Raw genomic sequence first — 24852 nt, 5'->3', positions numbered from 1 at the left:
CCCCGACAAGATACATCGTCGCCGGCCCCATGTTTCAGGCCATTGCGACGCCCGCTGTTGGGCACCTGCCAGCACTAGCATCGAATTAACTAGTGTGTGTTGGTTGATCAGTCCGGCCTTGAAGAGAGCTCCATGGAAAAGCAACGACTTGATCGGACAGGTCGCCTCCGTTGCGATGCGTCCTGATCAGGGCATGAGGCGGGTTTTGCATCGCACCGGGTACCACCATCTCGGTCGAACGCACGACCCGGTGCCTGCAGCCAGCCTCTTGTATGTAATATGTAGTGCATCTGATATTATACAAACATGTCAGGGGTTGGCCCAAAGGGTTGCCTACCTACCGGCCATCCATCGGGGCTTATCGCAACCCCGGAAAGGGGGCTCCCGTGCTGGTTAACGGTAACTAGTTACCACCACACCCAGCATCACGGGCAGGTTCCTTCATAGCAAGGGGCTCTCGTCCCTATCGGCCAGGCGCACCGCGATAGACACGGCGCAGAGAAACACAACGTCGCATCCCGCGCTCGCCCAGCATGACGCACCCGGGGAGGAGGTGTCATCCCTGCGTCGGTAGATCTGGGGAAGCGGGTGCGGAGCCCTCTCGATTGCCGGCTCCTGGCCGCGTTCTGTGTCCAACCCACCTCACGCAACGGGTGGCGGGCAAGTTGCAGCGTCTAGGACGTTTCCCTGGGTCCGGGGCCTGCGCCGGAAGCCTTCAAAACATCCAAGGGGAACGCAAAAGTCTCGAGGGACGGCATCGAAAACAAAGGCTCGAATCCCCAATGCGTATTATAAAACCGGGTATGTGCCTAAGCAAAGGGAGGTGGGTACACCATGGTATACGTAGATATTATTTCCCTGAGCACAGCGGCGTGCGCCAGCCAAAATCCCATCTCCAAGTCTCTCCGTGGTATCAGTGCAGACAACTGAAAAAAAAAAAGAAACAAACGAGCAGCAATCGAAGCCAAAAAAGTCGCATCATCCTCTCAACAACAGAAACAACAGCTACTCCCCCCCTTCTCTGTCGCGCTCACACACAAACACACACACACACACTCTCTCTCTCTCCCTCTCACCCACCTCAACGCCTCTTCCCTTTCTTCTATCTCTTTCTCCTTTCCAATCAACGGACCCCCGGCGCCCGCTCGACCACTTACTTCTTGAACACGCCCAGGAGCTTCTTCTTCAGCAGGTCCGCGAGGCCCACCGGCGCGGTGGGCGCGGGCTTGGCCGCCAGGGCCGGGGCCTCGGTCGCCGACTTGGTGGCGGCGAGGCGCTCGTTGCCCGCGCCGCCGCGGCCCGTGTGGTAGTCGGTGTCGTCGCGGCTGGGGCGGATGGCGGCCTCGGGGATCAGGTCCGTATCGGCACGCCCCATCTGCTTGGTGCCCGCGTCGCCGATGTTGGCCGCGCCTGTGGGGGGGGGGGGGGGGTTGTAAAAGCCGGGAGCCGTCGTCAGCCTTTTGTTTTGGTCTTGTTGTTGTCCAAGGCACAAACGCAAACCTGACCGCCCGCCCGCGCACACGCTTGTTGACCCGAATCGGGACGCCATCGAGCTAACGAAGATCGGTGGGCGGGCGGCCGACCGGGGGGGGGGGGGGGTCTGTCGGAAATGGCGCCCCTCGTCTTATCGCAAGCCACTGGCTTGGCACGTCATGTGGGGGTTGGATGATCCATGGATTGGGGGGGGGGATTGATAACAGTGATGGAGAAGAGAGGCGTTTCAGTTTCTTATGGCTTTCTCTCTCTCTCTCTCTCTCTCTCTCTCTCTCTCTCTCTCTCAGTGTTCTTCGCATGGGGAATATGGGCATGATGTTGTCGGGTGTTTTCGTGAGTGTATGTGTATGTGTAGGTGTATGTATGTGTGTTGGTGGTTCTCAGAGAAAGGCTCACAAGGAAATGAAACATCACGAACCTCCACGACCAGTGCTGTAGGCTCCGTCGCCATGGCTGCCAACGACGCCAATGCGGACCACTTCGCCGTCGACGTACTTTGTGTTATCGGGGTTGATGTTGCCCGCGCCGCCGCGGCCGTGAGAAACTTCGGGACCCGGCATGGTTGTCTTGTCTTGTTGTGTGTTGTCGAGACAAAGGATTGCAGGCGGATCCGCAACGGGCTGTCGGGGGAGATCAAGGGGAACGGGAATGCTATCGATCGCCTGTCGACGTAAGCGGGCGGGAGGGGTGGTCTTGTTGGGTTGAAGAAAAATGGACAAACGGTTTCAAGACGGGCTCGGACGGAGCAGGCGAGGTGTGCCTTATAGGGGTCTTGGGGTTCACCTGTCACAAAGCAGAACCCTGGCCGGCCGGGGAGCCTGATGCATGGCTGGCTGGCTGGATGGGCAGTCCCCGACAATAGCTCATGTCATGACACCCGCTCCGCGTGGTCCGCCGGTAGCTGATAACGAGATGGAGGCGAGATAACGATAAGAAGCAGGGCGCGCCAAGGCTTGGAGCTGAAAACACCGGAGGGGGGTTGCGCCCGCAGCCTGAGGGATGGCATCGGAACATTATCGTGAATCAAGACCGAGGTTGATCGAGGGTGCTTCCCTGTCGTGATCCGAAACCTGTGCTGTCTAAGTCGGGTACGTTACGGCCATCCGGCGGCTTCTCCTGTCTACACAAGTAAATCGCGATTCCTCTCCCAGGGATTCCCATCCGCCTTTCGAGCCGTCTCCGGCTCAAAAGACGAGCCCAAAGCACACAGTATTGCTGTGTACACAGTAGTTACCCAAGACGTAGGGATTCCACCACCGTCAGCTCACTTACATGCAACTATCCGGGGCCGCACCGCATGCAGCTAACGGCAACGGCAGCGTGGCGTGGTGTGGGGAGGGCCCCCCTGGAACCACTCACGACTCCCACCCGACGGCGCAACCAAACGCCATTACGTACCCAATTTTGCGGCTCCCGATAGGGGGGGCGGGCATGTCATAGCACCCAGAGCAACATGGGCGCTTTGTCGCCGTGCGATGCATCTCGGCAGGGCGAGAGGCGAATGCACGCGCCGACAAGACGTGTTCGATGACCCAGTCACTGGGGTGGAATGCAGAATGCAGAGCGCGGGATCGACCGGAATCTCTGAAGGAGGGGTGGTGAGTCGTCTCCGGCAACGGGCATCTCTGGGGAAAAAGCTCCAGCAGCTGGGGATTGCCCCGGACCCCCCCCCTTCTTCCCCGTCTCTCTGACTGACGTGCCGGGCATGCCATGTCAGGCTCTTCTCTGGTGTGTGGTGATGTTCTGCTGGCCGACGCCCGAGAGCGAAATCCAGGGCAGCCTTCCGCTCTTTGTTTCATGACGACAAGCGAGGCTGTCTGTCAGCAGGCGGAATGGATGGATGAGCTCGGGGGCTTGGGGGTCAATCCGAGCCAAGACCGTCCGCCACCATTCAGCTCTTCGGTGGGCGCCCAAGTCACGACGTGAGCCGAGGGGTTTGGCTCGACACTCTCTGCCAACTAGTGAATAGTTCTTTGTCGTGCCCGCTTCCCATCTAGGATGCCTTATCTCTTCCTGGATCGTGTCTGCACCACCGTTCCTTAGGTGTCTTGGTCTGCCAACACGTTCTTGAACACACCGCTTTTCGGTAGTTAGTTATCCACTGACGGAGCAGCCCCGCTGATAAATGACATCGGCTCGGGGGGAGGAGGGGAACCGCTGCCGTCTCCCGAGCTTGGCGCCCCGAGCCCTCGGAGTCCCGGGGTCGGGAAGTGGGCCTCTTCATTGGGCTTGGCTTTTTTTTTGTTTTTCTCTTCTTCCGGTGGGCCATCTTTGCCCTTGTTGCCGGCTGCCCCCCTGTTGATGACGTGCCGAGGGGTTTTGTATCAAACCATCCAACTTTTTAGCTCGCGCTTGATCAAAGACACGCAGACCAAACCAGACCAGGCCAGACCAGACATCGAACATCACGCTACCGTCCATCCACCCAGAGCCTTTCACCATGCGCCTGTCTGGCCTACAAAAAGAGGTGCTGGCTCTTTACCGGCATTGCATCCGAGAGTGCCGCAAGAAGCCCGAGGCCAGCCGGGACCACTTCCTGCGCTTTGCTAGGTAAGGAACGGCTTCATGCCACCATGCCAGAACGCTCCGGGGGAATACCTACGTTGCGAGCCGCCATGGTCTTCAACAGGGTCAACAGGGTCAACAGGGGCTGATGGCCGTGCCATGCGTAGGTCGGAGTTCGAAAAGAACATCAAGATCGACAAGCGCGATTTCACCGCCATCGAGTTTCTGCTGCGCAAAGGCCGCCGCCAGCTTGAGGTCTACTCGTCCCCGGGTGTGAAGGACATTCAGTGATCCCCCCGCCGCCGCCGCTCCTTTGCCCATCTCGACGACGCGCACGGCAAACGCCAATGGGCCGTTGACGACGCCTGTCGGCGCGCTCCCGCGTCCCCCCCCCCCCCCCCCCCCCGGGTGACGTCCTACGGCGGAGGGGAGGAGGAGGGCCACGGCCACTGCGATGGATGGGGCTGCTCCTCTGGTCCAAGGGCGTTGAATGAGGGGCCAGCGGAACACCGTTGCTGCGTCCGAGCGACCACCTCCCAACCAGGGATTCGCTAAGGGGTGTCAGCCTCGGACACGCTCCCTGAGCCATGGCCGATTCTGCACCCTGCAGATAGACCTATCTGCCCTGCACCACGGGAGCGGTGATCAGTCCAGGCCTTCGGGCCGCCGTATCACTGCCGCAGGGTCGCCTTCTGTGTGCTTGGAGACCACCGGGCTTGACCTAGCAGCATGTCATGGATCAGGGGGGTCCGCTGTGTTGCGGCATAGACTGGTGGAGGGCATGGGATTCTGGTGTGGCCCCCGGACTTTGCAAGTTGCAGCTGTCTACCCGTCGCCAGAGCGTTTCTTGGTTGTCAGCCGATCGGGTCAGGGTGTGATCGCGCCGACCAACTGCTCGACATTCGGCGAACCTCGACGATCTGGGCTACCGGACAGCCACGGCAAACGAGGATGTCTATGTGCTACAGGGCGCGCTGCTCACAAAGGAGTATAGGGAGCTTGAGGGGCGGGGCAGAGACCGGTGGCGAGGACGGCTTGGTCGGGGCTTTACAAGGGTTAGAGCCCGGGGGTGCTCAGCACTGCAGTTCCAAGAGACGCAAGACTTGAGACTCTGGCAACCCAAAGACTCAAAGACCCCCGAGTACTCATACTCACAGAAGAGACGCAAGCAACCCAAGGACTCAAACCAGAGACTCAAGGTTTGCGACTTAACCACTCAAGGACATAGAACGTAGCTTAAACAACCACCGACCCCCCTCTCTCCAAACGCAACCAGGTTGATTGTTTCATTTTGTCGTCCCGGGCCTCAGAGTCCAATCTCCGACATGTAATGCACAGGTACGACTTTGAACATGCCGTCGGCAACACGGTTCCAGCTGGGCAAGGAGATACAAGCAGGCAAGAAGGACGCCTGTCGGCCCGAATGCCTGTTCTCTTCGTTCCACCAGGAACTGCCGCGTGTTTGTCTTCCCATGCTGCGCCATCGGGAGGGCAGCACTCCTCGCTCCGTATCTTTCAGTTCAGAATTGGGGATGGCCCGATATCCCCGCGGTAATCGGCCCTACGCTGCGCAGAATCCGGGGTTTTGACTGCAGGCCAGCTGGTCACAGGACCTATGACGTCTCAATGTCTCGTTGTCCTCGTGCCTTGGTCTCTTTTGTTTCTTCATCTAGAGACCCGTTATCAACTGCAGGCATGAGGAATAATGATTCGTCACTTATCGACGGCCTACTACAACGTAGTATATGTCCTGAAGAGGAATGCCATGGCGCAGCTGCTCAGCGGCCGTTGTGTAAGTGTGCTTCTGACGAAGAATCACCCCTTTTCGGCTTTACCACTCTGCGTCTCGCCGACACCTAAGCCGCACGCCCTTGCTTGGGACGTCGAGAGGGAAACAGAACACATTGCCGGGGTCACATGGAGCGAGCGCTTGACAACATGGAATGCGAGCTTCACACCTGCTGCAACACACACTCTTGGAGAGGGCACGGCGGGACTGTTCGACGACGCCGCGCATCCTTCTCGCCTTCTCTGCTGCGTACGCCCCCCTCAATGAGCAGATTTGACACGATTGGTTTCGTCGTAGCGGCCGTGGCGTGCGGCCGCGTGGCACCATGAGCTACCAAGTGGGATGGCGTGCTTGGGGGGCGGGCAGGGAGTGGAAGGGACTGGAAGAACACAACAAGCCCTAGGTAGGATGGACCAGCACGTAGCTACCAACAAAGATCAAGGCCGAATGCTCCATCGGGATTTGCCGTCGCCTTGTGAACCACTCAGGGTCGGGACTTGGGAGGGCGTTGGGGGCTCAAAAGCGGCCTGTACGTGGTAGCAAGCGTGACGCTCGCGAACGCTGTTGGTAATAACGAAACCAACGGCGCAAGACATCTCTCATGTGTTTATTTGTTTGCTGCCTTGTAGACCACGCAGGGTTCCGTAGGAGAAGCGGAGCAGCCAAGGACTCCAAGGGACTCTCGTGTGTGCATATATGCCCGAGGTCCTGACGGAGAAGCCAACAGCTGCCACCTCAGCTGTCGACGGGCGCAAGGTCCTCGATACCCTTCAAGGTCCTGCGTCCTCGCTAACCACTCTCTCGGGACGCCAATCCCTTGAAAAAGGGTCCAAGTACCTTATGTTTGACAGGCCCTGCCACGTGCTGCGCACCAACGCTAGGAGCTTGGGGTTCCTCTTCTCGCTTCCAAGCTGGGCACCACCCCTCCCCCCCCCCCCCCCCCCTCCCTCGCCGCCTCCCGGGAGCGAGGCGTCTAGTTATTCCTAGTTAAGCATGAGCCCTCCGCAGCTCCGGATGCCGATGTCAGCAGCCGGCCCGGATCCGTTTGCCGGCGCCGATGCAGCACGAGAAGCACGGAGCAGGCGGGAGCTGAGCGTTGCGCAGATCCTTTCAGCTCTGCCGAAGCGGGGCTGGTGGGGAGGGAGGGCGCCCTTTCTGCTGCCCGAAGCGGTGTTTGCGTGTTGGGAGTGAAGCTGGCTGGACGCATGGTGTTGGGTTGGGTGGGTGGGATGGCGTGGTGGAGGGGGCGCTTGCATAGGCATACATGCTGTTAGTTTTGGCCCCCGACCGGAGAGACGGCGTTTTCCAGGTTTCTACGGTCATTATGGGATCGGCGCTGCACATGTCGCCGGCCTGCCTCCCTGGCGTTGCTGAGCAAGCACCTCGCCTCCAGCGACCAACTTCCTCGCTTCCATTCTCCTGTCGGCATTCCGGAGCTCTCGCCGGAGAGGCACGGCCTGCAGGAGGCGTGGCAGATGCCGAGTGAGTAGCATGACCATGGCGCCCTAGTTCCTCCAGCCGGTCATGACCGTGCAAGATGACCGCCGGCCGGCAGGAGAGCGAGGGTGACGAATCCATCATGCTTCTAGAATGAAGTTCATGCCGTTGGATGCGTAGGTAGGCACCTCGTCGAGCAACATGCCGGAGGCGGCACCGTAGTAATTAATTTGACCGAAGACATCCGAGATGATCAGTCCTTGGAACGGAGGCGGGACGGAGACGGAGCGAGAGGCATGGGCACAGGCAAATCCGCGTCCGCTCTCCCAAAAGTCAGCAGACGCCTGCCTCGAAGGAACTTTGATGCTCCGTTCGCAGCGTCAGCAGATCAATGCCGGGTATTACTTCATGTCTCACCCCCCCCCCCCCCCCCCGGTCTCTCCCCCGCAGGGGCTGGGGAAAAGAACGGTGTTGGGCACGCAAGCAGCCCGATCCTCTCATCCACACGCTAAACTATGGTGGTGCCTTGCTTTCGCTAGGTTTTGGGAGCGCTATCCAACCCGCATGTATGTACACCCACCATAATATACAGGTGAAGAACGCGCATCAAGTTTAGCGTCGTGAATCAACCAGAACAAAGTCCCCGATCCCAGCACGGTGGAGGCGTGTCAAACCACCACACCACCCGGCCAATTTACCCAGACTCGAGGCATAGCTCCCGACCCGGCGCCTCGGACGCACCCCACCTCGCGATTTCGCCAACCAACTTTCCCGTCCTGGGTAAAACATGCCTGTTAACTGCACGCGTGTGTTGGTAAGGGGGGCGGATCGGAAGCAGGCCATCTCCCTGCTGCCAACGCCTCGCTCCTCACTCCACTCTCTCTTCAGCCTGTGCTCTTAGGCCGGCCCGTCATCGCCGCCAACTCCCCGGACTGTGTACCTGCACCGGCAAGGTGGGGAGGTAACTTACCGTACACAGTAGACACGTAGCTACGGTGGAGATATGCGTGAGAGAGAGAGATAGAGAGAGAGGGAGAGAGAGAGAGAAAGAGAGAAAGAGAGGGAGGGAGGGAGGGAGGGAGAGGGAGGGGGGGAGAAAGCAAAGATCTCCAAGACTGCGAACGCCTTCAACGTGCTGCACACAAGACGGCGATCCTCGGTCCCCATGCCATGCAAGATTCCAAATCCAGGGAAACAAACGCTCCCCCGTCAACAACCCCTTCGATATTGCTACTGCGTAGGCCGTCTCCTCACTGCACGAGATTGATTGATTGCCCCTTACCACCACACCATACGCCGCTGCTGAGCCAACCAGTGCGCGGGCCCCGGTCGATTCATTTACCAATGTGGCATTCAAAGAAGAGCGCATCAAGCTCGTCCAGGAGGCAGCCTGAGGTCCCGCTGTCCCCTCGACCGGGCGCGCGTGCTGCGCTGCGTTGGGGGGGGGGGGGTGGTCCGTCTGTCGTAGGTGGACGGGCTTGTTTGTACGTTGTCGTACCGTGTTATCATGTACATACTGCGTAGTTGAATTACTGCCCTGTCCTGCTGGCTAGCGCGTGCCCTCCACGCCCCCCCGGCATGGCTCCAAGCATGGTTCCAAATCCAAGCTTCGCCCACCCAGTCTCCGAGATAACCAACTGGTTATTAGTCCGTACCCGCCCACATCCTTATGGAGCCCGGAATCACGGAACAGGAAACCCGTGCGTGCGGCATGTGCCGAGCCCCACCCGTGCCAAGAACTAATTAGCGCATGGAGCCGGGCCGATTTGGTGGGCGCCGGCCAGCCAGCTACTGTGTAGGTACAGAGGTCAACGAACCACCTATGTACACAGTAGGCGCTGGAATACCTAGGTCGGTAGTTCACCAGCGGACCAAGGGAAGCGTCAGGCATTCTTCCATGATACCTTTCGATTGTTCATGGCAAAAATGATCAGAGGAAAAAAAGAGGTACGTGTGGGTAGAGGTAGGTAAGTTGGTATGGTATCAAAATCCGCGGCTTTCGCCGCGGCGCAAGTAAATTATAGCCATAGCTAGAAAAGAAATCAAACACCAAAAAGCAGACACAAGGGGGAATATTTTCTACCATCCATCCCGTCCATCCATCCCATCATCCCGAACCCATCACATCATCACATACAACGCCCGGGCAAGAGAACATCGCATCCACCCGCGGCACGCAGAAAGCCTTGGAAAAAAAACCCATTGCCGACGGATGAGAAAGGAGATCCCATCACCAAAACACCCGAGAGAAGAAAGCGCAATGCTTAGTTGGAGGCCTTGTCCTCCTTGACCTTCTCCTCGTGGATCTCGACCTTGCCGACGGCAGCGTCGTCGCCATCGATGACCTTGGCGAGCTCCTCGAGGGTGGGGCCCTTGGTCTCGACGTACATGAAGTAGACGAAGCAGAGCTCGAGGAAGATCCAGCACTGTGAGAGACAAAGAGGTTAGCCAGCTGCGTGGTGGGGGTGGTTTGGCTTGAGAAAAAGGGGGCGGAGATGGAGAGAAACTCACGGTGTAGATGAGGTACAGCTTCCAGGCCTGCTTGCCGAAGTGCTTGAAGGCAACAGGGTTGGCGTAGGCGTTGAGGGTCAGGGCGGCCTGGACCGTCAGGTTCATGACCATGAGACCCTTGGCGCGCAGCTTGTAGGGCAGGATCTCGATGGCGTAGCCGACGAGCAGACCCGACCAGGCGAGGGAGTAGAAGATGCCGAAAATCCAAATGAAGACGATCATGGCGTAGTTGGAGCCGGGGGCGCCCTTCTCATCGTAGAGACCCGAGGTGAGCGTCCAGAAGATGAAGGTGCCGAACATACCGCCGGTGGCAGTCAGGAACATGGGACGGCGACCCCACTTGTCGACAAGCATGGCCATGGTGATGGAGACGACGAGGGCGAGACCCATCTGGCCACCCGAGAGACCGAGCTTCTGGGTCGAGTCGGTGATGCCGGCCGTGTCGTAGAGGATGGACGAGTAGTTGGAGATGATGGCATTGCCGGACCACTGGGAGAAGATACCCAGGGAGATGAGGACGGCGAAGCGGTAGCGGTTGCCGCGGGTGCGGAAGAAGTCGAGGTAGCTGCTGCTCTTGGAGGCCTCGAACTCGAGGCGGAGGGTCTCCTTGATCTCCTGGTACTCGAACTGGACGGTGGCGTTGTTGACGTCGCCGTTGGCGTGGTACTTGGCGAGGGTCTGGAGGGCCTGGTCGTGCTTGTCCTTGGCGATCAGCCAACGGGGCGACTCAGGCACCCAGTAGATGAAGACGATCTGGATGAGCGAGGGCAGCGCCTGGAGGATCGCAGGCACGCGCCACGACCACTCGCTGGGCACGAAGTTGGTGCCGAACGAGATCCAGGCAACGATCAGGGCGCCGACGTTCCACAGGCAGTTGTAGACGGTGGTGAGGCGGGCACGGTGCTGGGGGTGGCAGATCTCGGTGAGAAGCATGGGAGAGCAGATCTGGGCCAGCGAGTTGCCGAAGCCGAGAAGGACACGGCCGCCCATGAAGCTGGGCATGTCCTGGCAGGCACCCTGGAGGATGGCACCGACGATCATGATGAGGCTGCCGAGGGCGATCGGGATCTTGCGGCCGAAACGATCGGCGATGATGGGGCTGCGGGCGAGCCAAGGTCAGTTTCCCGTCTCCAACGACCGTCGGCGGGGACATGGCTGCTTACACAAGGGGGATCGAGCCCAAGCTACCAATCTGGTAGAGGGCACCGAGGAGACCGAGCTCGCTGCCGCTGGGGTCGTTGAAGTACGACTTCCACTGCTCCATGTTCTGGAGGGAACCGAAGAGCATGCTGCAGAGAGAACCGTTAGCCGTGCTGCGCCAGACAACCAAAACCGAACGGGCCGCCCCGCCCGACAGGGACGGACAGACTCACCCATCGTAACCGGTGGTGGCCGAGGCAACGCAAAGAATGGCGGCGTAGAAGTAGAGCTTCCTGAGACCAGGGTCCCTCTTCCAGTCAACCCTCTCGAACTTGGGCGCCTCCTCCTGGGCGTCCGCGGGCGCGGACGCGTTGGGCTTCTTGCTGAAGATACCCATCTTGACCACCGACGATGTGTCGACGGGTGGTTCACTTGGTGTTGGTGGGTAAGGGTGTGTTGATGGCTCTCGGGAAAGGGATCGGCCGATGCAGACAAGCCGTCTTGTTGGAACCCGGTGACGAGGACACGAGAGAGGAAGGAGGAACAGGATGAGCGAGGAGGGCGCCATCAAGGTTTATAACGTCGTGAGACCTGGGAGCTTCACCTCTGGGGTACCGCAGCGTGCCGCCAGACGGACAAGCGGTCCGTCCAAGCGACTGGGACGCGCAGCCGGGGCGCTCGAGGGGTGGAAGGGGGGGGAGGATGGGGTCCCCAGGTCACGCATTGAAGCTTAACCAATCTCTGTCCCTCCGAGGGCCCTCGCGCTCCGCGAGAGCCTCCACCCGTCCAAACAGCCGGGGTACCTGGACATGCGCAGACATGCGACCAACGACGGTACGCTACCACCGTGCCCGAGCGAGCGTAGGTACGTACTCGGCGACCCATGGCCGGGACGGAGCGAGGCGGCAACAGATTGTCTTGCCGGGAGCGCGCAAAAGAGTCGCTGAGCCGTCCTACGCAGAGGCTAATCTCGAATGGCGAGCACCATGCCGTTCAAGGAGGACGGAGCAGATGTCGAACATCAGCCCCAAAATGGCTCTCCAGTTGGCCCTCGCCAGTCCGTTTTGGACAATGAAAGCAAAAAAAAAAAGTCCCGAAGGCATCGCTTCTGATGGTTCCCGCAAAAGGCACACGGACTCTGGGCCACGGAAAGCCGAACCTAGACCCCGTCGAACCCCCCCAGTCTCCAGGCTCTCCAGATGATCAGCAGGGCCTGTTCCTTTCTCCAAGTTTCCCCAACTTTTTTTTTCGAATCCTCCCCGCAACAGGGCATGCCCCCCCTCCCTCCGCCCCCCCGGGGAACAACCCCCCCCCCCCCCCCTGTTTTGCGGGCACCCACGACACCCCCTTGCCAAATCTTGGGGCACCACATCCCAAACGGGGTATCCAAGGATGGGGGGTCGGACCGGTTTTGCGTGGTCTACCAGTCAGCAAGCAGGGCAAGCGAACCGCTGGAGCAAATGAGAGCAAGGAATCCTCCAGGCCCCAAAGAGCCAACAGCCGCCTTGCCGGTGGAAGCGGACCGATGACGAACGGGGTGCATGCATCTCGTCCAGTGTGGCGCACTTGATCGGAAGCCTCTTCGGGCCGTGATTTCGAACCTCCAAAGCCAACGAGACAAACGTGGCGAGAGGGCTCTTTGACAGAGGCGCCAACAGGTGGGGAGGTTCGCTTTCCACTCCCCGGATCGCCAACAAGAGCATTGCGCATGGAAATGAGATGGTGCGCCGGAAGGCTACTGCGCGGTATGTACTATACCATACTGTGCTGCGGAGCGGCCGTCGACAAATTTCCCCAAGGGGCGGAGTGGGGTGTGGAGGTGCTCCGTTCTGAGCGGTATGCCGTCGGTCTGCCGTGGCAGGGACCGGCGTGGCCTTTGTGGATGAAAGTGCCCCGAGCGTCGCATTAGGGATGCCATGCAATCTGGAGAGCAAGACAAGACACACTCGCCAACACGCGCCCAAGACCCTGTCAAGCAAACAAAACACGGTACTGGTAAGGCCTGGGCGGGCGATTGGACACGGAGTGGCCGTGGAAGCATGGAAAGGTGTGGTCGAGCATTGAGCGCTCGAGCCGGCGAGGAACGGACAGACCTGTCAGCTGGCCGTCTCGGGAGACAGCACATTTTGCTGCAAGGAAACCACCATCATGCGCCCGTTGAAACGCTCCCCGAACGATGCGAACCAGCCGAGGAGCCAGGCCGGATCGAGTGGGCCGGCCGCCGCCAGCCCGGGGGGGGTGATTGGACGTTAGGAATCGTGCCCGTAAATCCGAGCTGCAGTAGCCCACGGTTGAGCGAGCGTTGGCCCCCCCCATGGCGGCGTGGCGTCCGATCCGGAGCCGAGAGGCGATTGCTGAGTGGTCGGCAGCTTCTTCACAAGCTTCGAGAACGGCAGCAGCGCCGTCACGCTAGCCGATCCAGGAACGCTTCGCAGACGGGAGGCCCGACGGCGCCAGCGTTTAGCGTTGGTGCCAGGGGGACGCTAACGACGGCGCACGCCAGCTGCTGACTCGCCGTTCCCTGCGTGTGGCTGCTTTGGGTCTCGCGCCACGGCTGCTGTCGAACATGACCCGTCTTGGCGTGCATTTAGCCTAAACGAACGTCACCTCCTGGTGTAACGTCAGGTGCGTGCCGTTGCTACACGCCCACAGCCCTCGTCTTGCGCCCGTCAGTCGCCGCGCAGGAATTTCTCAGCAAATGCTTCCTTTCCGGCCATCGCCAGCCGGGAAGACGCGACAAGAAGCCAGGCGCGCCAGCTGATGGGGGAACAGGGCGCGGCAGGCGAGGGCAGAACCTCTCAGCCGGGAACCAAAAGGCGTGCCATCGTGGTGATCCTGCCGGGCGTGCTGCTCGGCTGTGGGTCGGGCTTCTCGCAAGACGCCTTGCTGCCCATCGGGACTGGTCCGGTGGGTTCTGGATCCGTGGGGTCGGCAACCCTTTGGGTGTCCTTGCTGATCCAGGCTGCGGCTGGATTTTGGCCCGACCAACTGGCGTGGGCTATCATCGGGAGCCGAGAGTCGGTGATCCGTCCCGACGGGATGCTGGCCTGGAAGACGCGACCGGAGATGCTGCTGAGGGCTACAAGAGGAAATCGGGAGCGAACCCTCGATAAGGGGGCCGACAAAGGAACTAACCGAGTGCACCTCTGTAAGGCTTTCTGGCCCCGTTGGGGATGACCGGTGTTGAGGGCTCGATCCCGTCGCACGTCAATCGTCTCGCTTCCAGGACCTGAAGGGAAGAGTTTGTTGATTGTATTTTTCCTCGGAAGGACCCGGGACCCAACGTCCCCCGCTGACGGTTTGGTGTTCTGGTGGCACGCCATGCTACTGTGTTGGTGTACTATACATAACTACCTTCCATGGAACCATGAGGTTGCAACCCAACCCATCCTGGTGGGGTCAGCGCATCATCCCTTTCATCACAACCGCGACGGGACCCCCAACATCAAGTTCCTTCCTGGCCACCGCGCCCCTGGCGGCGATGGAATCGAATCTGGTCAACAGGTCCTGGCCGACATGGGACAACTCCGAGGCCGGAACCGTCATGGAGTTCACCTCTGATGACACGAGAGATCCGGCCCAACCTTTGTGCGCTGTCGGGCTGGACGACTGCACGACATCATCCAAAGACCTTGCCGTGTAGTATTGGTCAGTCTGTGCGATGGGCTTGGGAAAACCCTTCCAATTCTCCCCCCAAGGTCCTTCCTGTCAACAACGGCTACACTACGCAGTACACAGCATACTACTATACACCACACGTACACCCCTCCAAAACACAAGGAGAGCTTCGGGATGATGGGACGACCTGCCGGTTCGGAACATGCCGTGAACGTTCAAGGTTGTACCCGATCCCGGTGTCACGTTCACATGAAGCTTACTTCTACGGGGAGCTAGTCGCAAGATACGTATAACCCAAGTACACCCGAGATAGCTACCTCGCGTCATGCCTCAGAGACGCCGTGGAGTGCAAGTCTGGACATGGACAGCCTTTGTCCACGGGGGGTGGAGCAGCGACCGTCAGAACCAAGTGAGCAGGGAGCCAATAGTAACAACCCAAAACTCAGGAGGAACCTGATGTTAACATCGACCTTGGTGGTGTGGTCCTGGAGCCGGGAGGATGCCTATCAGGTACCAGCCATTAGTATACGTGCTGTTTCTCTGGCCGTCGTACCGTCCCCCGTCCCACAGGAGAGGTTCATCCTCCGGTTCACTAGCGTCCGACATGCAGACGACGGAACCAAACTCAAGAAGGGCTCTGCAGGCCACTCAGACACGCCGAATCCGAGACTGAGAGCACGTGGTTGTCCCAATCAGCACGGCTTGGAAACGTTTAAGACGAGTGAAACCCAGCCAAAATTCAAACAACAACGTATCAACAAAAGTAAAAATCAAAGCTGTGACAAAGACGTGGAAGGTCAGCATCCGTCCTCTTCTCCTCAAACATCCCTCTTCCCAGGCGTCCTCGACAAGGATACGCCGCCCCTCTCACACAAGGCCCTTTGCCATCGCAACTCCCGGGTTGTTTGCCCGCGTTTTCCCTCCCGGCGAGCGGCTGTTGGTTGGGACGGTTTATCGGCTCTCTTGGCGATTCACCTATGCTTTCCATCCACTCCTTGGGGAAGAAGGACAGGCCGTTGCTGAACTCTTTCCGTGAACCAACAGTAATACACTTCATGAATCAACAGCAGACAGAACGCTGGCTGGCAGCGCAATGAAACCTTGGGCCACGGCCGAGATGATTCCTCTGGGGCATGTGGAGTCAGATGGGGGGGCATGGGCCGGGCAGCACGGAGGGAACGTTGACATGCGAGTCGCCTGAAATATAGCTTCCAAGGAGCGATGACAAATGATGTGACGGACTGTGTAAGTCAGCAACCCCCCTCCAATGATGGAAAAATTCATGGATGCTTGAGGGTCAAGAAGCGCGCCTTCGTGAGGGTTGACCCATCAAGGAGTGATATCAAGAAGCACGCCACTCATGAAAGCCTACAACTGCAGGATTTCCCATCCTGCCACCGTTCGCATTCTTTTCACGTTCTACTAGTAGGGCTCAAGGGTTGCCCCTCGTTGAGTGGAAGCCCGCGATGGATGCAGCCTACAGGAGCGGATCCGCCCGCTGACACTTGCAAGGGGCCCGAGAACGGCATTCACGACGCCGACGCAGGTCCCCGTCAAGAATCCGTAGCGCAAGGCGGTCGCTTACAAACTGACGGTGAGGCCCCGGCGCCTGGGACGACAAGGAGACCAGGATACGCCCAGTCACGGGCGGCCTTGACATCAGCCGCCCCCAGACGGTGAGCCTTTCTATAGTATGTAGATGCCAGCTCTTCGCCGCGTCTCGGCTTCAAGGGCCGTAGAAAGCAGCCACCAAGCGAAGGCCAGAATGAGTGGTTAACCTGCCTAAGGTAATTCGATAGGCAGGGAGGGAGGCGAAGCATCCAACGGCGTCCTGCCCAAATCCATCAAAGACACGAGAGATCCCCCAGCAGATTGGCTCTATCCTCCTGCTGCCTCGACGCTCCTGTTTTTCTGAGAAGGCGAACGCAGAACCTGGGCTGCTGGCTCCGGCATCACCATGGCGGTCCTCGTCACGTAACATGGCGGAGCACATGCCAGTTTGACGTTGTCACGTTGAGGCTCGCGGCTCTGGGCGGCTTGACCGCCTCTTGGCAGCGTCAGGCGGATAAGCGCGGCCTCTCCGCGTCCGCGCTCCGAAGAATCCGGGGTTGCAGGCATGGTCACGGGGAGCTTGCCATCCCCAGACTTTGGTTGCCAACGGCGGAACGGCCGATGTAACGCCGTCACCCCACTGCCAGAACGGGCAAACATTGACGGGTGGGATGGGGGGTGGGCCAGCGTCGCATCGCAAAGACGGGGCGATATTGCGGGCATGCGACCTTGACACATGACAAGGGGCACCAACAAGGTCGCGGGACGGGTGCCTCGCCGGAGGCGCTCTGCGACGTGGGCGTTGCAACCGTGATTCAGCTCTTCGGTGGACAACCATGGCTCGATGGGCTCTGCGCTGATTTTGCGCTCCACTTGTTGGTGGCTGGCGAGAACAAACTTGCTGTTGGGGACAAGGAAGGATGCAAGGAAGGAAGGGTGGTTGGTGAGAAGAGATGGGCTTCGTTTGAGCTTGGTAACTAGAACTAGTTGCCGAGAGAAGCGGCTGCGTACTATAACCACCGGCGACCCGGTGGTTGCGAAATGCGCCCCGAGATGCCGTTACGTACTCCGTACGGAGCAACGGGCACGAGAGCGATGCTGGCGTTAGGTACTACTTACTACATAGGACATGGAAACAAACGCACAGCGTGACCCTCCGGCATTAGTTTGTCGGGTCTCTTGTTCGCTTGAGAAGCTGCATAAACACATGGGCCAGATTCGGTCAGGCCGTGCCACGTCCCAGAGAAAAACATGCCATTCCCGGGCCATGGCCTCCGCAAGAAAAAGCTCCGGCGGTGGATCCCGGAGCCGGGGTGGGTCCTAAAAGGGGGGACGCTGAACCCCTGGCGCCACTTTATCATTTGCCACGTGATTGCGCATGCGGCGGCTCCATCGCGGGAACGCGTCGGCTCGCGTCTCCGGAAATTCGTGCCGCTTCTTCCACACGAGAAGCGCGTTTGACCGGGTCCAACCGAAAACCATCCAACGGGCCTCGGCGGCATCCCACTCTGGACGACAACCCAACCAACCAGCCACCACCCCACATCTCAGCGCCATGGCAGGGTCCTCTCGGCCTCCCGAGAAGAAGCAGGCCTCCTTGACCAGCTTCTTCACCGTGAGATCCAGCCAGAAGCCGGCAGCGTCGTCTCCGGCGAGCAGGAGCCCGGCTCCGAGCCCGGCCGACAAGAAGGACGATCCGGCCGACAGGAAGGCGTTGTCTGTCTCTCCTGGGTCCGAGAACGTCCGCAAGCGCCGTCTGCAGGAGAACCAGCCGAGCAGCCAGGCCAAAAATGGCCGCGCATCCAAACGTGCGAGGGCGATAGTCCGCGATGACGATGGCGACGACGACAACGACGACGACGATGATTACGTCGAGGAAGCGTCCGACGTGTCCGTGGACGTCTCCAAACCCCCGGCTCGCGCCGAGGAGCATCCGCCCTCATCCTCCCGGACGGAGCGTTACGCCTACGGGGCGAGCTCGGGTGCGCCCGACGAGGAGCAGGACGGGGATGCCGAGGCGGCGAGGCGGAAGAAGGAGGAGCTGCACAGAAGGTTTGTCAAGAAGCTTGGAAATCCCGACAGCCTGTCCCTCTTCCGGAGGAGGGAGGCGAACGGCGGGGGCGAGAGCCCTGCCGGGGATGGCGAGGACGACGAGGGCGCGGGCGAGGATGCCGAAGAAGAGGAGGAGGTCGCGCCGGCGGCCAGATCCAAGAAGAAGGGGGGCAAGGCGGGCAAGCTGACGCCCATGGAGGTTCAATTCCTCGACATCAAGAGGAAGCACATGGACACCGTGCTGGTCGTCGAGGTTGGCTACAAGTTCCGGTTCTTTGGGGAGGACGCCCGCATCGCCGCCAAGGTGCTGAGCATCGTCTGCATCCCGGGCAAGTTTCGATACGACGAGCGTAGGTACACCCCTTCCTGGCCGTGGGCCCCGGCAAGAAAGATGCTGACAAGGCTCCAAGACCCCTCGGAAGCCCATCTCGACCGTTTCGCCTCGGCCAGCATCCCCGTGCACCGCCTCAACGTCCACGTCAAGCGCCTGGTGGCGGCTGGCTACAAAGTCGGCGTCGTCCGCCAGCTCGAAACCGCGGCCCTCAAGAAGGCTGGCGACAACCGCAACGCGCCCTTTGTCCGCAAGCTCACCAACGTCTACACCAAGGGGACCTACATCGACGAGACGGGAGAGCTCGACCAAGCGGAAGGCACCGGTGCCCCCGCCGGCGGTTATCTCCTGTGCCTCACCGAGTCTCCCGCCAAGGGCGCCGGGACGGACGAGAAGGTGGACGTTGGAATCCTCGCCGTCCAGCCGGCAACCGGCGACATCATCTACGACGACTTTGAAGATGGCTTCATGCGGCGCGAGATCGAGACCCGCCTGCTCCACATCTCGCCGTGCGAGCTCCTCATCGTCGGCGACCTCTCCAAGGCCACCGACAAGCTGGTCCAGCACCTGGCGGGCAGCAGCACCAACGTCTTTGGCGACAGGACCCGCGTGGAAAGGGTGCCCAAGAGCAAGACCGTGGCGGCCGAAGCCTCGTCCCACGTCACGCAGTTCTACGCAGGCAAGGCCAAGAACGACGATGCGCGCTCGACCGCCCTGCTGGACAAGGTCCTGAAGCTGCCCGGGTCCGTCACGATCTGCCTCTCGGCCATGATTACGCACCTGACCGAGTACGGCCTGGAGCACATCTTCGACCTGACCAAGTACTTCCAGTCCTTCAGCACCCGCCAGCACATGCTGATCAACGGCACAACCCTCGAGAGCCTCGAGGTGTACCGGAATGCCACGGACCAGTCGGAGAAGGGGAGCTTGCTGTGGGCGTTGGACAAGACGCGCACCCGGCCCGGCCGGCGGCTCCTGAGGAAGTGGATCGGCCGGCCCTTGCTGGACAAGGACCGCTTGGAGGAGCGCGTGGCCGCCGTGGAGGAGCTGCTCGAGAACCAGTCCACCATGAAGGTGGACAGGCTCGCCGGCATGCTCGGCTCCATCCGCGCCGATCTCGAGCGCAGCCTGATCCGCATTTACTATGGCAAGTGCACGCGGCCCGAGCTGCTCTCGACCCTGCAGACGCTCCAGCGCATCGCCTACGACTTCTCCCGGGTCAAGACGCCCGCCGACACGGGCTTCCGGTCGCGGCTCATCAGCGAAGCGCTCTGCGCGCTCCCGGGCGTCGGAGACATCGTCACCAAGCACCTGGACAAGATCAACCCCGAGGCGGCGAGGAAAGATGACAAGTACGCGTTCTTCCGCGACGACCAAGAGACCCAAGACATCACCGACCACAAGCTGGGCATCGCGGCCGTCGAGTCGGATCTGGACATGCACCGCAAGGAGGCCGCTGCCAAGCTCGGCAAGAAGACGCCCGTCACGTACGTGACGGTATCGGGAATCGAGTACCTGATCGAGGTGCCCAACACGGACCTCAAGCACGTTCCGGCGTCGTGGGCCAAGATCAGCGGCACCAAGAAGCTGTCGCGCTTCCACACGCCCGAGGTCATACGCCTCCTGAACGAGCGCGACCAGCACAAGGAAGCTCTCGCCGCGGCCTGCGACGCCGCCTTCTCCAACCTCCTCAAGGACATCGCCACCGAGTATCAGCCGCTCCGCGACGCCGTCGCCTCTCTCGCCGCGCTCGACTGCCTGCTCTCCCTCGCCCAGGTGGCCGCCCTGCCCGGCTACACCAAGCCCACCTTCCTTCCATCCTCGTCGCCTCCTACCGTTTCCATCACCCAGGGCCGCCACCCGATCGCCGAGCACACCCTGCCCGACGGCTACATCCCCTTCACCACCACCCTCTCCTCCCCCTCCCCCATCGCCCAGCTCATCACCGGCCCCAACATGGGCGGCAAATCCAGCTACGTCCGCGCCGTGGCCCTCCTCGTCCTGCTCGCCCAGATCGGCTCCTACGTCCCCGCCGACGCCATGTCCCTCACCCTCGCCGACGCCATCTACACCCGCATGGGCGCCCGCGACAACCTGTTTGCGGGCGAGAGCACCTTCATGGTTGAGGTGTCCGAGACGGCGGCCATCCTGCGCGGCGCGACCCCTCGCTCGCTGGTCATCCTCGACGAGCTCGGCCGCGGCACCTCGACCCACGACGGCGTCGCCATCGCCCACGCCGTGCTGGACCACGTCGTCCGCGACATTGGCTGCCTCACGCTCTTCATCACGCACTACCAGAGCCTCGCCCGCGTCGCGCAGGGGCTCGGCGACGGCCTGGTTCGGTGCGTGCACATGCGCTTCGAGGCCAAGCCGCGGCAAGGCGGCAAGCCGCCCCCCAAGCAGCAGCTCCCCGCGAACGGTACCGCCGCTGCCGCCGCCGCCGCCACCCCCGACGGAGCAGAGGCGAGGGAGGAGAAAGAAGAAGAAGAAGAAGGCTCGGTCGACGACGAAATCACCTTCCTCTACGAGGTCGCCGAAGGCGTGGCCCACCGCTCCTACGGCCTCAACGTGGCGCGGCTGGCGCGCATCCCGCGGCGCGTGCTCGACGTGGCGGCGCGCAAGTCGCGCGAGATGGAGGAGACGGTCAAGGCGCGCCGGCTCCAGGGCGCCGTGGGCCTGCTGGAGGACGTGCTGCGGACGCAGGCCCCGGGCGGCGGGGGTGTGGAGGAGCAGCTCGAGCATCTCGTCTCGAGCGTCGAGCAGCTGTGACCGCCGTGACCTGGTTCGGCCCGTTCGATGAGACCTCCTCTGTATTTTTTTTTTCTTTTTTTGGTGGAGTGCGCAAGTTCTTTGTAGAGAGACAAGGGCGGACGGGCGGCATGAATTTCGTCCATCCGCCCTCTCGGCGTGTGATATCCCTTCTGAGGAGATCCGTTGTAGTTGTATGTTCCACGCTGGGCGGTCAAACATTGATGTCAACTGTGGAGGGGTTTTATAAACATTATTGAAACGGCCTAGCTGCGCTTCTCCTGCGGGAAAGATATCGTCTGGCGCTCCAAAAGAACAATGTGACCTCGCCCGTTGTCGTTTGCATCATGGTGTCCGTTGCCATCGTGGCCATCCCCCTTGGTCCTCGTTTCCTTTCGACTTTCCAATCCGGCTCATCTTTCCGCTGCTCGGTTTCCTGGAACCTCTCATTCTTCCCTGGATTCAAGCCCCGATGGCTCGCTCCATCCGTCCTCTCGGAAACCCAGCAGTCGTTCTATCATGATATACGGCCAATCTGTCACTCGAGGATCGCATCGTAAGAGCATGAACTCCGCAGCCTCGTCAACAACACCGAGACTTCCACAATTACACGTGGCTCATGAGGGCTCTCGTAAGTAGATGCTATGCTATGATGGTTTCTTTTAGCTATTCACTGATGTTTTGCGTTAAGTACGACCAAGTAAGTAACGATGGTGTTGTCTGGGTCCCCATGCGCCATGCCAATATCTAGAAAATGAGCATAAGTAAAGATTATGCCGTAGGCAGCCGATCCCCTTGTTCTCCTTCCCTTCTACCTCCAGCGATGAATGAATCTCGGGTTGCCATCCCGCCCAAAATCTCGTCTGAATTCTGTTGTTTTCGAGCCCCCAACGCTGCAAGAGCCATGCAGCTTGGCCTCACTCAACCATGCTGATTGGCGTCTTGGAATAACGGGGTGGTCCCCAAGTTGCTCTTGTTTCGTGCTGGCTGCATCTTTACCATGAGGGCAGCAGAGTGTTGGTGCTTGTAGCCGTGTCAAATGTCGTAGTCATGTTCGACGGCTTCGTGAGGTGCATCCGGAGCAAAGGGACCGTTGAAGTTGTTGTAGGACATAGTCCCAAGGTTCATGGCGTTCATTCCTTGGAACGTCGGGGGCGATGGCTTGGTGCCATTGCTGAAGTTGGAATAACCGTATGGGTTATAGTACGCCCCCCTGGCCTGAACGCACAGTGGGTTGAAGGTTCCAGGACCCATGGTGTGCTGCGCGTGGAAGTAGGGCGCACCGGACAGAGGAGGCTGCGAAGCAAACATGGTGGCGGCAGCGGTCTCTCGGGATGTCACGTAGGACATGAGCTTGGTCTGTTTTTGTGATGCTGAGCCAATGGGCATGTTCTTGTCGAGCGCTTGGAGCGCAGAGCGGCGACGAAGCTCGTAGCTGCCCTCAAGTTAGTAAAGTTTCAACCCCTCAGAGACACATCCCTTACCCATGCGCCTGCAATGGGCTGTCAATTTGAGCTGAAAAGGCGTTAGCGCCGCCCTGGAATGTCCGAAAGGTCGTGCTCACTCTTGCTGGCCTTGGGAGAATCACGGAAGATGTCGTAGCCGTCGGCGGACTCGTGGATCACATCACCATCATTATCCTGACGGCCCCGCTTGTTCTTGATTGTCTGGCGGGTCGTCCTAGATGAGACCCGAGCGCGGGCTGACTTGGAGGCAGCTGCGGCAGGGCGACGGCCACGCTTTGGCTTCTGTTTCTCCTCGTCCTCAAGCTCCCGATCCTGAAAAGAAGGTTTGCATGTGTCAGGTCGTGAGGCTGATGCTAGGGATGAACGCAGTAGATGCCGTTCAACGCTGCTTACCGGTGTGCCCTCGACCGAGGGAGTAGAGTAGATGTCACGGATGCGTTGGAACTCTCCGTCCTCGGTCCACACAAACTCATTGGGTGCGATGCAAGATGACGTCTCCTCCATTTGTCTCAGGACAGACTCATCCTTCCGCTGGTTGCGCATCCGTCTCTGGGTCTCATCTGCCGAGTCAAAGAGGCCCATGCCCGGGTATTTCACGCCCTTCAGCTTGCTTGATTCGTTGTCCTCATCCGCCTCGGTGGCCTCCGAGGGGAGGTCGGATGGGATGGCGCTGTCCATGGTTGCCGTTTCCGAAGGCCACCGGCGATAGAACTTGAGACGGGGCTCGTTCTCGGGCGTCGTGGGGTCCGATTGGTCTGACCTGGAGCGCTTCATGACGGGAGCGGGATAGCTCGGCGTGTTGAAAGGCTCAGGGTGTGCGTGATGGTAACCACCAGGGATCGGGGCCCAGTGCCCCATCGCACGGTAGTCGTCAGGTTCTGTCTTGACGAAGGTGTGGAAGCCGGCTGCAGCGGCGGCCTTGGTCTGTTGCATAGAGCCGTGTCAGCCCTGGAAAGCCATCTTCACCACCGCCGCCGACTTACATCTGCACTGGCAGGTCTTCCCCGTCTGCCGCTCTTCTTCTTTTCCTTGGCAGCCAGCCGCTCGGCGAGGAGACCATTGATGCCATACCGCTCGCACCAGCTGTCATACTGGCGGACCTCCTCAAGAGCACCCCGGTCGTCCCGTGCTTTGAGTTCGGTTTTGAAGCGATGCGCCAGGTGGCTTTTTGACGAAATGTGGGTGAGGAGATGCGAAAGGTCCGAGAAGTTGGGTTTCTTTGGACAGATGGTGCAGCGGAGAGGGATGGGACCGGCATCACCTTCCACGACCAAGTCCATGGGCGCAACCGCAGCCATGGTCTGTATTCCAGGTTGACAACTGTTGGCGACATGCAAGCTGGAAGCAGGATGGCAGTGACTTACGATCGGTGTCTCTGGGGTGGGCAGGGCCAACCAAACCCGCGAACGGGACAACGAGGGAGGCGAGGGGAGTAGGAGAACGGGTTGTGATGGTGTCCTTGGATGTTCTGGGAGCAGGTGAGACCTAGACTTGAAACGGAAGGCCAAAGTACCTTGGCGATGCCACAGAGGTGCTGGTTGAAGCGGCGTAAAGGGTGGCGGGGTGGAAGTAGATGTGACAACGGAGTCTGAGACGGGTGATCTTTGTTGAACAATGGGGCTGGGAAGATGAAACTAAGTCGCTAACCAGACTGAAGATCTGGAATTGAGGCTCAGAATGACCAGGAGAGTCCAGGCTCTCCGGAGAACTGTGTGGGAAAAGAATGGATGGGGAGAGAACGCAGTCGCAGATAAGGCGAAGGTTGGGAAGATGGGAGAAAGGAGAAGGAGAAAAAGGAAAAAAAAAGAATTCAGGTAGAATTTGCGGCAGGCACCGGTCGAAGGAGGAGATGAGAAGTTGAGAAGAGGAAACAACCATTGATCTTGCTACCAAGTCAAGCGCGTCAAACCATGTTGGGAAGGCACGACCTGTTCCATGTGAAGGGTTGAGAACCCCAATGGCTCGCTGCCTGGCAAGAGAGACACTAGGATATGTTCCAATGGAAAGAGTTTGGTGAGGAGCCAGTGGCGTCAGACGGGTCGAGGAGCAGACATCAATCCTTTTTCCTAGGTCCTTTTTCTATCATCGGCGTGACCTGCCTGGGACACAGCTCCTGTACCCCGAGAACTCCGCGAAAGGAGATGGACGAGGTCCTCAGTGACTGTCCATGGAAGCCAGGCACTGGTTTCCTAGCCAGCAGCCATCTGGTA

At 59.9% G+C, this 24852-nt stretch overlaps 6 protein-coding genes across 6 annotated transcripts; 3 read left to right on the top strand and 3 right to left on the bottom strand.

Moving 5' to 3' along the window:
• Nucleotides 1–1153: 1153 nt before the first annotated feature.
• Nucleotides 1154–2054, bottom strand: VTJ83DRAFT_2381 (uncharacterized protein; the record flags this gene model as incomplete). Its single annotated transcript, XM_071008645.1, has 2 exons — nucleotides 1154–1410; nucleotides 1913–2054. The coding sequence occupies 2 exons, from the start codon at nucleotides 2052–2054 to the stop codon at nucleotides 1154–1156; spliced, it is 399 nt and encodes a 132-aa protein (XP_070868921.1).
• A 1880-nt stretch (nucleotides 2055–3934) lies between these two features.
• VTJ83DRAFT_2380 (uncharacterized protein) lies at nucleotides 3935–4290 on the top strand (the record flags this gene model as incomplete). The annotated part of the gene is made up of 2 exons (XM_071008644.1): nucleotides 3935–4044; nucleotides 4167–4290. The coding sequence occupies 2 exons, from the start codon at nucleotides 3935–3937 to the stop codon at nucleotides 4288–4290; spliced, it is 234 nt and encodes a 77-aa protein (XP_070868920.1).
• Nucleotides 4291–4489: 199 nt separating this feature from the next.
• VTJ83DRAFT_2379 (uncharacterized protein) lies at nucleotides 4490–4993 on the top strand (the record flags this gene model as incomplete). The annotated part of the gene is made up of 1 exon (XM_071008642.1): nucleotides 4490–4993. The coding sequence occupies one exon, from the start codon at nucleotides 4490–4492 to the stop codon at nucleotides 4991–4993; it is 504 nt and encodes a 167-aa protein (XP_070868919.1).
• Nucleotides 4994–9489: 4496 nt separating this feature from the next.
• Nucleotides 9490–11273, bottom strand: VTJ83DRAFT_2378 (uncharacterized protein; the record flags this gene model as incomplete). Its single annotated transcript, XM_071008641.1, has 4 exons — nucleotides 9490–9651; nucleotides 9737–10835; nucleotides 10900–11025; nucleotides 11110–11273. The coding sequence occupies 4 exons, from the start codon at nucleotides 11271–11273 to the stop codon at nucleotides 9490–9492; spliced, it is 1551 nt and encodes a 516-aa protein (XP_070868918.1).
• Nucleotides 11274–17600: 6327 nt separating this feature from the next.
• On the top strand, nucleotides 17601–21197 carry VTJ83DRAFT_2377 (uncharacterized protein; the record flags this gene model as incomplete). The annotated part of the gene is made up of 2 exons (XM_071008640.1): nucleotides 17601–18447; nucleotides 18508–21197. The coding sequence occupies 2 exons, from the start codon at nucleotides 17601–17603 to the stop codon at nucleotides 21195–21197; spliced, it is 3537 nt and encodes a 1178-aa protein (XP_070868917.1).
• Nucleotides 21198–22211: 1014 nt separating this feature from the next.
• Nucleotides 22212–23940, bottom strand: VTJ83DRAFT_2376 (uncharacterized protein; the record flags this gene model as incomplete). Its single annotated transcript, XM_071008639.1, has 6 exons — nucleotides 22212–22350; nucleotides 22405–22535; nucleotides 22661–22668; nucleotides 22741–22954; nucleotides 23036–23566; nucleotides 23626–23940. The coding sequence occupies 6 exons, from the start codon at nucleotides 23938–23940 to the stop codon at nucleotides 22212–22214; spliced, it is 1338 nt and encodes a 445-aa protein (XP_070868916.1).
• Between the last annotated feature and the right edge of the window lie 912 nt (nucleotides 23941–24852).

This window comes from Remersonia thermophila, chromosome 2 (assembly GCF_042764415.1).
Source record: "Remersonia thermophila strain ATCC 22073 chromosome 2, whole genome shotgun sequence".
In the NCBI taxonomy this organism is placed as follows: domain Eukaryota; kingdom Fungi; phylum Ascomycota; class Sordariomycetes; order Sordariales; family Chaetomiaceae; genus Remersonia; species Remersonia thermophila.
The sequence above is the reverse complement of the archived record's forward strand: the minus strand, read 5'-3'. Positions and strand labels throughout refer to the sequence as shown.